Here is a 13,426-nt window from a genome sequence, read left to right as displayed (position 1 = left end):
TCTCCTCTTCAAGCAATAACGCCGCGGCTATGGATTTCATTTTTATAATTATGTTTCCAATTAAATAAAGCACAAACCAAATTTTATTTTTAAATTACATTGATGTTAGATATATTTAGTTATTTACAAACTTTAACTTCATAAGCTGCTATAGTTTGGTGGCAAATATTTCTTTTGTTTTGTTTCGATTTCACACATTCCTAGGCAAACAGCTGATTTCCAAAGATGTTTTCTCTCTTCCTCTTTCGATTCGATCGTAACGCAGAATACCTAAGTTCGATTCTTGCAGAGCGGAATTCGGGAACGTAATCGAAATGCAAAATAGGGGTGATTAATTTAAAGTGGAGTGGTGGATAGTACTTCAGGCCGATTTTACGATTTTTGCCTCTAAATTGTCCCCAAGGGTGTTACTGGTATACGTGTAGATTTCTTGATCGGCGCTTATGTATTTTTGTAGGCTTGTTCTAGTGAAAATGCTCGATTGGATTATGAAGGTCAACTAGCTCGCGATCACGTAAGTAGACCCACACAATAAGTCGACCCAGAAAGTTTAGAAGTAGACCCACACAATAAGTCGGCCCAGAAAGTTTAGAAGTATTAGCTGGCAAAAGAATAAAGAGCTAACCTAAGGAACTATAAAGTTGTATTATAATGTGAGCAATAGTATATACATACCTGCGTCATACACAAGAATAAATAATGCACGCTCTTTATGTGTAGTTGCAGTTAGTTTCTAATTGCCTACAAATTTACGGTTTATTAAGTTTTCTTGTTTAATTTAGACTTTTCCTTTAGACTTTGAATGATGATTTTTGTTGTAGTTTTTATTATGATTTTTAGGCGTTTGTTTCATGAGAGTTTGCTTTTGGTAATATTATAATTATGTATGAGTACTTTGTGTACGAGGAGAAGAGTACGTGGACATAGTAGTAAGATCAATATCTACGTGGTTACATTTAAGTTACAGCTCTTTTTAAAAGTATTTATTTTTTTTTTTTAGTTTCTCTTTAACAGTACATATTACTTTTATAGATAAATTTCTGGAGGTATTTTCAATTTAATACAATATATATTTTTTCATTTTATTATTTTTGGATGTGTATGTAGTCGTTAAATTTAATATTTAGGGTTTAAAATATATAATATATAGATGTGTACATATGTATGTATGTGTTTGTTATATATATATATATGTATATGCGAATAATTGAAGCATTAGTTACATTACAATAGAAATTTAGGATGTTATTTGTGTTTTTTTTTTTTTCTTGTAGTAGGTGTTAAAGCAAACTCGCTTACATACATACAAGTATTTAGAGAAATTTCAATTATTATGTTGTACGCATGTATATGTTTTTTTTTTAACTAATAGTATTTATTTTGTTAATGCTATTTCTATTGAATTAGGGCTTTTAGTTCTTTTATAAAAATTATGTTAATTCTAACGCTTACGTTTAACAAACGCTTAGATAACGGGTTTTGATTTTTATTTTGCAATCAAAATTTCTTTTTATACATTTAACAAACAACAGGTGAAATGAAAAAATAGAACCTTGTAAAACGATAAAGGAAAATTTTGCTTTTAATGTTCAATAACAAATGAAATAAAAATTTCCAAATTTTTGCAAAATCTCATACAATTTTAGGTATTAACATACATACATTTTTATGCCATTTTCAACCAAAAAATAAGTAACAAACAAAAGAGTCTAATTAAATCGAACACTTTTACGCTGCACCGATATTTAATATGTAGGCAAGTAACACCTTTTAGCATATAACCAATTCTAACTTTAACTTAATTCAATACAAATACATATATAAAACAAAACAGAAAATATGTACGCGTTTATGTATATGGATAAATTTGACAAGCTGTAGCGCAACGGTGGAGAAAAAGAATGCGCACGGAAGTAGTAAGAATCTGCACATTCTTAAGGCAACATATTTAGTTGGTTTTTAACGGTAACTAACTTTTGAACACAATATCTTGAATATACAACATTCTGTTGCGCTATCAGCAACTTGTCTCTTTCACTCACTCTATTAACATTACTTGGAAAAAAGATACAAATGTACTACTAATTATAAACGAAATTAAAAGTACAACTGTTCAAATTACTTCCGCTGCACGCCCGTTGCGCGCGATGGTGGGGGACATTTAAGGCAGGCGCACGCCCAAACGCGCTCATGGCGCTTTGATACGATTTTATTGGCTTTATGATTATTACAATCGGAACTGACGCCATGGCGGTCAGCGCGGCAAATACGAGTATAAATCACAATCAAATTTATTTGTATATGTATAGGTTTGCGTAACTTATCCGACATTTTTTTTGTGCCATTTCTAAATGGTGGCTTTTTGTAAAAAGAGGAGCTATCAGCGTGTTGAGTGTTTGCATTTGTTTGATTTCGATAACATTCTACACACACAATACATATAATTTTCTTTTTAGCCATCGAACAAATGACCGAATTAATGTATGTATGCACACATCGCACGTCGAATAATATGACGAAGTATTTCAAAATTTCAAAGTTACTTGCACCATATTGGGAAGTGTTATCTGTTAGACTGAACATATTCTACTTATCAAGCTTTTTAATTGCATAATGAAATCTCCAAAAACGTAAATTTTGAGTTACATCTCTATATTATTGAGCGTGCGGCATATGCATTTGTGTTTTAGTATTACGCGATTGCATAATTTTTATTTAATTTCTGTAGCCCTTCTTAGCAATGCCCACTTCATATTAGATATAATTTACTGTACTATCGAATTGTTTGAAAGCATTTGTATATTTGTTACTTTACTCTTTATCTCTACTAATCGAAAAAAGTTCGTTGCATTGTTTTCCTATATATTCGCTTCAGTTTTTTTAAGTTTAAGCCAGATTTAGCCCTCCTTGCCTGCTATCTTAATTTTGTGTTTTAATTAGTTTTTGCATTTGCTTTGCGCTTTACCATTTTTCAGTTGGTTTGGTTTTTATCTGTGCTATTTTTTTGGTAATGTTTTGAAAATTCAATGTAAGGATACTTTAGAACGATTTTACATCAGCTAATAGAATATCATTGCTTGATTAATTTTTTCTGGTTTTTCACTTGATATCTTTTATATAGGTTCTTCTTTCGAAGTTCACTCAATACACGATCATGTAATTATTGAATAAATTTGCAATATTGCTGTATTTTGCGGTTTTATTTTTTTTTACTCCTCAGAGAAATCAGTATCGTCACTATCATCGCTTGTGCCAGAAAGAAAGTCTAACCAGTGGTAGTCTCGTTGTTCAACAAACTCCCACAAGTAGATCTGTAATAAAAAAAAAACCAACAAACTCATCAGTTATATGTAGTTATGGCTTTAAATATGAAGTAGAACTTAATATGAACTTACATCCAGTAAATCAATGAAATCATTTGAACCACGATGTAATTTACGTGCGCGTTTGGGTAAACCCACATCGACCAAGTCTCCATTGGGGAGAGCATGTTTGTAGAAACATTTGTTGCCAAATGGACACTTGCCATCCCCCTATTTGTGAAAATTAATTTAATTAAAGTGCTAATAATACACAAAATATTCTGAATACCTACCTTCTTAAAGTATTTACAGTCTTTAACACCAAGCGCTACCCGATAATCATTGAGCAGCTTATCCTTTTCTTCCTTAGTTTCCACCCAAAAGGCACTGGGGCAAACAAAATCTGAAGAAACGCGGCACTCAGGGCACGAGCTGTAATTGTAAGATAAATTTATTAAATTGCTTACCATATTAACAAAACCTTCATTTCCAATGTGTTGGCAAAGAATTATTCATAAACTAGTTACTTTAAGAGCCAAAAATTGTTGATCGTTTACATATCGCTAGCTTAGAGTGAGAAGTTGCTAAGTCCCATTTTCAAAAATTTTCAGGAGGAAAAAAACTGCATATAGCCATTTTCTTCAAGTACCTATTTCGCAAAACTTTGAATACAACGTTTTGGCAAAACTACATATGAATCAGAGGGATTCGATCTTTATTAAAAGATTTCGTACAATATTTCCTTATCGGAATGAAAAAAATAAATAAAACAAGTACCTTTATCCTTTTCGAAACAAAGCATTTTTAAGTTCTCTAGCTTCCTGTATAAAAATATGAGTTTTCATGAAATTTGGACTTAGCAATTTTTTATAGGATATCATAATTAAAAACAAATAAAATGTTTACCGTGTAATCTTGTGCTCAAATTGCTTTGCTTGTCGCCACTTGCGGATGCATTCCAGACAGAAAATGTGATTACAATTAGGCAATATACCGAAACGTTTCTCGCGCCCAGCTTTCTCCATTATGGTGTCGAAGCAAATACCGCAAGTTTTATCCTTAGAACGAGCAATAGCGAACGACCATTCCATAGCTTGTTCATGTTGCTGTAGACATTCTTGATTATGTTTTCGACGTTGCGTTTGATCGCTGGGATGTAAGCAGAATTGGTCGCACATTTTGCAAAGCTCCATGTGTACGCCATATGCACAATATGCACCGTAGGGACAGGGGCCTTCATACGGGCATACCATTTCCAGCATGGCTTCAGCATCGGCTCCTTCAACAATGCTCATACGTGATGCCCCATGAGCACCACCGACCACATCGGCCCAAGATTTTTGAGCATCTGCGTTCATTGGACACAAGGCAGCTGCACCATGGTTCGTCAGGTCATCAGCATTGGTTTGTGAATTGTGAGTTGGTCGGTAGTTTTTCGGCACAAACACTGGTGCATTTGCCCAATTCTGTCGACTTGTACTTGGTCGACTGTTCAGGGATTCTGCACCAGTTTTAACATTAGTTTTTGAAGAAGTGGTAGGGGTAGTGGATTCAGATGCAATGCCGCTAGCATTGATGACTTCACCGCCAGATAGATCGTGAGAAAAGCGACATAAGCTCCCAAAACGACATATTCCCCGTTGAAAGTAACGACAAATGGCTGGATTCGCTGCCATATTGGGTTGGGTCCTAGGCACTGCGGTTGCACCTTCAACGACGGCAAGGTTGGACATCATGTTTGGCAACGCAGCAGCACCACCACCACCTCCAACTAATGGGACGAATGTAGCTGAAGCGCTCATCCTTATCGAATTATGTACTTGTATGCTTTCCTTTTCAAAAAACGTGCTCAGTTCAATAAACTACTTAGACTGGGTTGTTGCGAGTTCTTCTCCTGCCTCAACGTGTTTTCACTTGAGGGTTTGAATGGCGCTAACTAAATTAACAAGTTGTTCACGCACACGTCTGAGGCAAATGAACTCTCAATTGATTTTGTGAAACAACTCCAAGTCTTTGTTAATTTTGCTTTAGCTTGTACCCTGTGCTCTTTACAGTAGGTGCTTCTGCCGAAAACGCCAAACTTCGGTTTTTTTGCCACTGCTTATGTATGTCCCTTTGTCGTCTATGAAGCAGATAGACCCAATATGGCTTTGTCTTTGCTATCTTAAGTTACTCTCCGTCTACCTGCAAAACAAAAGACCGGCCAAACATTAGTGCTGCAACGGTCAGAATTCCTATGTAGGGTGGTTTTAATGAATTGCAAATTTTTGCACCTTTACCAAGTTTGAGGTTTTATTTGAACTCATTACGTTAATAGTCCTATAAAATAAGTTCTAAATTTATTTAAGTTTAATATTTCCAAATTATGCGAAAAGCTAAGATATTTATAGTTGAATTACAGCACCGAGATGAAATCAAAAATTTCATCAGCTTGTTGAAACGCACCCTTGAATAATTGCCACAGCTGTCACTCGTACAGTGCTGCCAAACTAAAAGTGACAGCAAGGTAGCAAGCAATGCAGTCCGCAGTCCGATAGGCAATACACATTTGGCCATTTGGCCGTGAAAAACGTATTTTGTAGAGGTGCAAAACTATCGATAGTCAGGCCTTCAATAGTTTTCGATATTATTTTCAAAACTATCGATATATCGTCGATAGTATCGTATTTATATGGTTTTGGCTCAATTTTCGTATGAAGATTTCCTTAGGAATATATTCCGAAATTACGTTTCGATAACCTTGTAAACTGCTGACACTTTTTTAATTGTTTAACCGTTAAGTTAGAAGTAAAGTTATTGAAAATTTAAATTGAATTGAAATGGAATAAAATTGGGCGCACTGAAATTTTATATTTGTGGTTTTCGATATCCTCCGTCATATATAAGGCATTCATTAAGTAAATTTCAATTTTAGAAGGAAACATTTTTTATCTGAGAGGTAATGGTTTTTATCTACCTTTTATTAGATAGATAATATTAAGTTTTGGTATAAATAAATTTGTATCAGTTTTTTAGCAGTATTTTAAAAGATGCAAGGTTTTCCGTCATTTTCGAAATTTAACATTACTCTTTTAAAAAAGTAGCAACCAAATTTTTAGTTCAACTTGGATATTTAAGAGAAATGAAAAGAAAAGAAGAAATAAAACTAAAATAAATACTGAATCACATGTCTGTCGGACTATCGATAGGACCAAAAAACAATCGATAGTAGGGAAAAAGAAAAAACATCGATACTATCGATAGTGCCATCGATAGTTTTGCACCTCTAGTATTTTGGCAATGAACAAAACAAACAATAAACTTATTATAATGTTGAAACTTTTGCTAAAATTAAGTCGGGACTGAAATGGAATTTATTTATTCAACACACGAAGTATAATGGTAACACTATTTTTGTGTACACTTGTAATTGCAACGCAATTTTAAACCCACTTCATTTAATTTTTATACATGACTCTATCACATCAGTTTATTGTTAACAGCTTATCTCGCCAAAATGAACTGACCAAGTTCAAAACTTCCCAAACGACGCGCATTTGGAGCTTCCATGGCCATGTCCAGAAAACAGTCGCCAAAGTATGTACACACAATCACACTCATATAAATACGTAATTGCACTAATGACGACCTTTATTTCGCAACTAACAACCATACATTAATTGCATACTTGAGTTTTATATAAAATAACACCTTTCCACTATAAAAATCACCTTTTGCAACCAATTTTATCCAATTTTCTTGAAATTCTTTGAAATATTACTTACAATTTGCGTCTTTTACAAACGCTGAACAAATTTTCTGACTTCCTCTGACACTGACGTTTACCACAGAAAAGCACAAAAGGATGCCAGACTAGATACCAGTAAATACAAATACATACTCGATACTTTTCGTCCGATACCAAGTAATTTTGGTATCGATACTTTTGAACCAAGTACTGAGTAGGTATTGAAAAAAATACTCGTATCGAAACCCGATACAAAGGCGGACTTTCTTTCTACTCTACTAATATAAATCGCACAGTGCTCTGTGGCTTTTTAAACGCCAGCGACCTTCAAATATTGAAGATTTAAATTTTTTCCTGAAACCAGGGGCTCTATTCTGTACCTGTGAGCTTTCAAGTATAAGCCCTGTATGCAGCTCTCAAGAAAACGGTCAAGAAAAAATTGCCATTGTTTCGCGTGTGTGTCCAAGGAATTTTGACATTTTTGATACCTCACAGCCTGTTGCCTCCCTCTTTCCTCAAGAAATAATGGAATGGGCATATATTTCTGTTGCAAACCTGGGTTGCCTTGTGCTCTTTTTTCACAAAAAACTTTAGAAAACCGTAGTAGAAAGCGTACTAAATTTCTGAAGAACTGCGTGCTGCCTTAAGGAAATTTGACTCAAGAAAATTTCTTAGCCATTTCTTGTACGTCATTTTATATGGAGTTTTTGCTTTTCTTAAGAGCTGGATACTAAGCTATACACTGAAAATTGTGTGCACTCTTCATTTTGCGATTCTGGAGCTCTATTCTGTAACTGTGAGTTTTCAAGTGTACACTGAAAATTGTGTGCACTCTTCATTTTGCGATTCAGGATTGCATGTGTGAGAATGAGTTTTAACTGTCAAAATTGTAAACACTTCTCTTCCGAAAAACTCGCTGAATTTTAGTCCGTGAGTTTTTGGTTGTGAGTTTTGCACTCGGTGTACACTACATTTTCTCACAGCTACAGAATATAGCCCTTGGTTTCATGCCAAAAAAGGAAAACTTTAAACCATCTATTTTTGAAAGTCATTATAAAGTTCAAGGTAATAGTTCTACCACACAAGACTATTTTCGTGAATTCCTTATCTCAAAAGCTTAAAAACACCATTCCAGTTATTTCGCTCTCTCTTCGTCTGATTTTTCCCATTTTTCAAAAATAGAACACTGCGCTGCGTACACACGGCCCCATGATTCAATAATACAAGGTTTGATAATTATTGACAGCCGCGGTTTGACACTTCCTTAAAAAATGTTGCATTTACGAAGGGAGAGAGAAAGGGGAAGAATGCAATCCCTTGTTGCGAAAATGGTAGTAGAAAAGTACGCAAGGTAGGCAATTAGTAGTGAAATTCCTTTGTAAATTCTAATGTATTTGCAGGAAATCTGGCATTTTAAACGAAATATTAATATATCTACGTGAATTACGTAATTTATGTGCTACTTAGCTGCAAAAGGACTCAAAATTAAAATAAAACTTCTATGAAATTTATGTAAACATCTAATTTAAAAACAATTTATGTTTTCATCAGTTAAATGTGCTTAATATGCATATACAAATAAACATATTGCACAAAAGCAAACTTCTCAATAATTTCAATTTCTCGTACCACTCTGTAAAATTATTAAGCTCTTACCTAACTGAACGCTGCCAAGCTGTATTCGCAAACAACGGCCTTTCAGACGTTATGCCCTTAAACCGTGGCGTTCCACAGGTTTCCATTCTGGGCCCTTTGTGTTTTAATTGTACATCAATGAGTTACCAACTGTGATAGGTAAGTGCAATATACATACATGGTGTAATGAACTGAAGGTGGCGCATTCCCGAAACCGCTACTTTGGTTTTGCCGACTTTGACGTTTATGGCAATACGTAAACAAACGTATTGTGTACTTTCAAGTGAAAAATCGAAGTAATTCGTGCGTTTTATAGTAAAAAACGTTTTATTTGTAATAAAAACTTTATAAAAATGTCGTGTCGTGTGTTGAATTGCAGCAGCCGTAGAAATAAAGCCCCCAAATGCAGTTTTTTTGTTCTTTCCCCGCGTCGACGCCTTGGCCAGAAAGTGGGTAGAGTTCTGTCGGCAGGAGAAGGCATACAATTTAGACACTAGCAAAAGTGGTTGTATATTTTTTGTTAACGTTGTGCTTAATTTGCTATATTCAAAGATGGCTTGAGAAATTGGTTAATCGTGAAGAAAACACGTTTTCTCACTGCAAATTCACAACTGTCAACTCATTGTTCTTCGCCATATTCTTTGTTTACCCGTTGCCACAAATGTCATTCTGCGGGAATGCGCAATCTTGTATTCTATCGTTCTTGATATACATATGTACGCTGATGACGTCCAAATTTATGCAAACTGTGATATTACTGATGTCAATACCTGTATTTCGTTGTTGAATGTAAATTTAAATAAAATTAACTCGTGGGCTGTTGAAAACTGTTTGTCTCTTAACCCGTCCAAGTCCAAATGTTTAGTTTTAGGGAGAAGAATTATTGAATACACTACGCTACCCAAACTATACATTAATGATATTCCCATTGATTATGTCACTTGTGTAAGAAATCTCGGTATCACTTTCAACAGAAACTTAACTTGGTCGGATCATATCAATACGTGCTGCGGTAAAGTGTACGCCATGCTTCGTACCCTTTCGGTTATATTTTACGCCACTCAAAACCAGAATGCTTTTGGCTAAATCGTATCTGATGCTCCTCTATGGCTGCGAACTATTTGCAAATTGCGACTCAGTAAGTAAAAGGAAATTGAATGTTCTATTTAACAACATAGCCAGGTATATTTTCACTCTTAAACGTAGTGATCACATATCTGAGCACGCCAAGAAAATCTTCGGTATCAATTTCAATGACTTACTCAAAACTAGAAGTCTGCTCTTAATGCACAAAATCATTTATACTAAAAATCCGAATTATCAATATAACAGAATATCCTTTTTGCGCTCAAATCGTGGAAACAAACTAAGACAACCTGTTTATAACTGTTCGCTATCTGAACGTCATTTTTTCGTGCGGCCACTACCCGCCTATGGAACTCACTGCCACACACTTTGCAGGATTTGCGTAGCGCGATGAGGTTCAAGGCTACCCTGTTCAAGCACTTCCAAACATAATGCAGACTGGCTTTAAATTAAATTATTCGCTTAAACTATAATTGTATGAATATAAGCACCTATTAACGAAATGTATAAATTAAATTTTTTTTACTCTCTATAACTATTCTACGCTATTCCAGATTTTTAACAATTATTATCAATTTGTTTTCAAACTTTAATTTCATAATCTACAATGTTACGCGATTAATATTACTGTTTAGTTTTAAGTATTCGTTTTATTTAATTAGTTTTTATTTCATTTTACCAACTATAATTTGTTTGCTTAGTCGAACCTAATACATCATATATGTATATAAACTTTTAGAAAACTTAAGAGATCTGTGTGTACTTTCTGTGTTAATTTTTTCGTGGTTTTCCAATATTGGTAAGTTTTCATGCACTATTTTATAAAGCAGCTATAACACTCCTGAATTTATGCAATATTAACTTTTGATATATAGTGATTTTTACTTTAAAAAATCGGGGGAAATCTGACTAAGTTATTCAACCTTTCATGAGAAAAATAATATTTTTGGCTATACAACTCAAAAATCTTTGCTTAACCTGTTTTTTAATTCAGCTTTTTCCGATTTCTTCTTGTAGTGAACGCAATATTCTGAAATAATTCGTCATGAAAATTTAAATATTAGCCGACTTTATAAAAATAAACATCACTTTTACTCGATATTAAACATACTTTTCTTCTAAATTTTTTAAAAGTGTATAGATATAAACATAGACCCATCATTCGAAAGGTTTAAACTCGGGTGAGAAGCAACTCATTTAACTCATGTACAAGCTTATAAGGGCACAAAAGTTTGTGTAGCTACCACAAAATGGTATCGCGTGTCGCACTGCTTGCATTTCATATCGCGTATCGTATCGCACATCCCATCGCATATCGTATCCCACTAACGTGTACCGTGCCTTAATGTCAAAATGATGTCTTTGTTGTAATATGAATTCGACTTGTTTATAACAAACACATTATTTTGACATTAGGAAGTACCGCGGCGAAAATCTAAATTCGCCATCAACACCACCTTGTATAAATTCGCCTTGGAACCTTGTATTATTGAATCATGACACGGCCCAACGTACAGAGTAAAAGTATTGTTAAGAGCCTGTCAGACGTGGCAATATTTCCGTCTTTCGCACGCAATTCGCTGCCAAATTGAGAAAGAGAAATTTTATTTCGATGTGTGAACAGCCAGAAAGATCTTTCTGCCACCTTTCGGAAATCAGTTTCAGAAATAAAAGTTGCAAGGTGGGACTGCAACTGCAAGAGCGAAAATCGATTTCGGAAATATATTTCAACTTGCTCGTGCTGCACTAGCAATTTTTATTTCTTCTGCAAGTGCTGTCAAACTAATCGAGTGTTGCCGTCTGGCCCTGATCGTGAATTTGTGTAAAATGATAAAAAATATTGTTGAATTAAATATCAAAAATGCTTGAAATATATTATTTTGCTTAATATACTTAATCGTTAAATTATTGTTTACACGACAAATATGTTAATTATAACCTATATTTTCTCGCTTTTACAAGAGAAATAGCTTTTACAAGAGAAAGATTGCCAGAAACTCATTCGCTGTGTGAACAGCCAAAAAGCGATTTCAGAAATTTTTCCTGCAATTCGCCGTTCGGAAATAAAAACCTCTTTCGAAAGACACTTTCCATGCAAGGTGTGACTGCTCATGCAACTGATTTCTCAATTTGACAGCCTTTCCGAAATTTATTGCATCGAAATATATTGCCACGTCTGACACGCTCTTTACGATTATCCATGCAACCTTGTGGGATTTCCCAAATTTTCGGTTCGTATCGCTGGATTGTTAAATAAATACTCACTATGACCAAATTGTAGTACAATTAACTTTATTGTACAACAAACAATTTACAATACTCGCTAATACAGTAAAAACACTTTACAATACTCGTTAAAGCAATACAACGCTTTACAAAACTTGTTAACACAATTAAACTTGCTTATTCGCAACTCACATTACTTGTAGCTTGCTGACTTGTAACTAACTCTCCTAGCTGTGTGGTGGCTCTTATGTAGCTGCGCTCGCACTCATGGCAACTCTAGAATGTTCTGAAGTTCATCGCTCATTCTCTTTCTCTTGCTGTTCGCAGTGTTCATCCAACTTGACGTTTCTCTTTGTGGAACATTCTACTTCACTCCTCGAACATTCTTCCTATTTCTCGTTGTTCGTTACGCGTTGCCGCTGTATTCGCCACACTGCCCTCCACCTAAGTCTGATCGTCCCGATCAGACACACTTGCTGTTACAAACGCGGCAAGCCTTTCCAGATTCTTGTTCCTCGGTCTCCCCACGGTCTGGATTCGATACACCACGTCATTCAGCCGTTTGACTACCTTATACGGACCTTCCCAGTTGCATTGTAGTTTTGGGGATAAACCTTTCTTCCGTTGTGGATTGTACAGCAACACTAAATCTCCCTCTTGGAAACCCTCGGAATTCATTGCCTTATCATACCTGGCTTTCATTTTGTCACTCATAATTTGCGTTGTCTCACCAGAGCATGTATCTCTCTCAGATCTTCCTCCGGGATGTTGGACGTCTCTTTCCCAATCCTCCTCGCATCGCCAGTTACTCCAAACTTCAGGTCACTAGGCAAACGGAGCTCACTGCAGAAGATTATCCTTGCATGAGTTTTACCCGTTGTTTCATGCACTGCTGACCGGTACCCCATCAGGAACAAGGGTATGCGGACATCCCAATCTTTCTGAGTTTTGTCCAAGACCTTCCGCAAATGCTCTTCCAGGGTGCGGATGAACCGTTCCACCATGCCATCTGACTGGGGATGAAGAGCCGTTGTTCGAGTTTTCCGGATACCCAGTATCTGGCACATCTCTTGGAACACCGCCGATTCAAAATTTCTTCCTTGGTCAGAGTGCAGCTCTATAGGTACACCGTATCTCGCAACCCAATTGTAGGTGAATACCTCCGCTACTGTTTTAGCTTCCTGGTTTGGAATAGGGTATTCCTCCGGCCATTTGCTAAAGTAATCCATAACCACAAGGACGTATTTGTTTCCATGTGCGCTCATAGGAAATGGACCGGCTACGACCATGGCAATCCGCTCGAATGGTGCACCTGAGTTATACTGCTTCATCTGGCCATGACTTCTGGATTTCGGGCCTTTAGCTGCAATACACTCCGTGCAGTTAGCAATCCACTCTGCGACGGATTGCCGACAACCAACCTAATAGAACCTCTGCTTAATCTTCTCCA

General features: G+C 35.6%; 1 protein-coding gene and 1 long non-coding RNA gene across 5 annotated transcripts; one reads left to right on the top strand and one right to left on the bottom strand.

Moving 5' to 3' along the window:
• Window positions 1-709: 709 nt before the first annotated feature.
• LOC118738806 (probable E3 ubiquitin-protein ligase makorin-1) lies at window positions 710-7,147 on the bottom strand. 4 transcript variants are annotated; one of them, XM_036469795.1, is made up of 5 exons: window positions 7,067-7,147; window positions 4,209-5,486; window positions 3,596-3,734; window positions 3,396-3,533; window positions 710-3,311 (listed from the first exon to the last, which is right to left on the bottom strand). In XM_036469795.1, the coding sequence occupies exons 2-5, from the start codon at window positions 5,102-5,104 to the stop codon at window positions 3,210-3,212; spliced, it is 1,275 nt and encodes a 424-aa protein (XP_036325688.1). In that variant the 5' UTR covers window positions 5,105-5,486; window positions 7,067-7,147; the 3' UTR covers window positions 710-3,209. The 4 variants fall into 4 exon arrangements, with proteins under 4 accessions (XP_036325688.1, XP_036325687.1, XP_036325690.1 ...); XM_036469794.1 differs by having other exon boundaries at window positions 7,013-7,125; XM_036469797.1 differs by lacking the exon at window positions 7,067-7,147 and adding an exon at window positions 5,748-5,856.
• LOC118738807 lies at window positions 6,644-8,289 on the top strand. Its single transcript, XR_004992954.1, has 3 exons — window positions 6,644-6,683; window positions 6,771-6,878; window positions 8,212-8,289. It is a non-coding gene; the product is annotated as an uncharacterized LOC118738807 (long non-coding RNA).
• Window positions 8,290-13,426: the final 5,137 nt, after the last annotated feature.

This window comes from Rhagoletis pomonella, unplaced genomic scaffold (genome assembly GCF_013731165.1).
Source record: "Rhagoletis pomonella isolate Grant_MI unplaced genomic scaffold, Rhpom_1.0 Rhpom_scaffold_00005, whole genome shotgun sequence".
Lineage (NCBI taxonomy): Eukaryota > Metazoa > Arthropoda > Insecta > Diptera > Tephritidae > Rhagoletis > Rhagoletis pomonella.
The sequence above is the reverse complement of the archived record's forward strand: the minus strand, read 5'-3'. Positions and strand labels throughout refer to the sequence as shown.

Excerpts from the sequence above, each read along its gene's own strand:
- LOC118738806 (XM_036469795.1), bottom strand. The coding sequence starts at position 5,104 with ATGAGCGCTTCAGCTACATTCGTCCCATTAGTTGGAGGTGGTGGTGGT. Across the intron at positions 3,735-4,208 it reads TTTGAGCACAAGATTACACG|CTCGTGCCCTGAGTGCCGCG; the intron begins GTAAACATTTTA and ends TTACAATTACAG. Across the intron at positions 3,534-3,595 it reads ACTGTAAATACTTTAAGAAG|GGGGATGGCAAGTGTCCATT; the intron begins GTAGGTATTCAG and ends TTTCACAAATAG.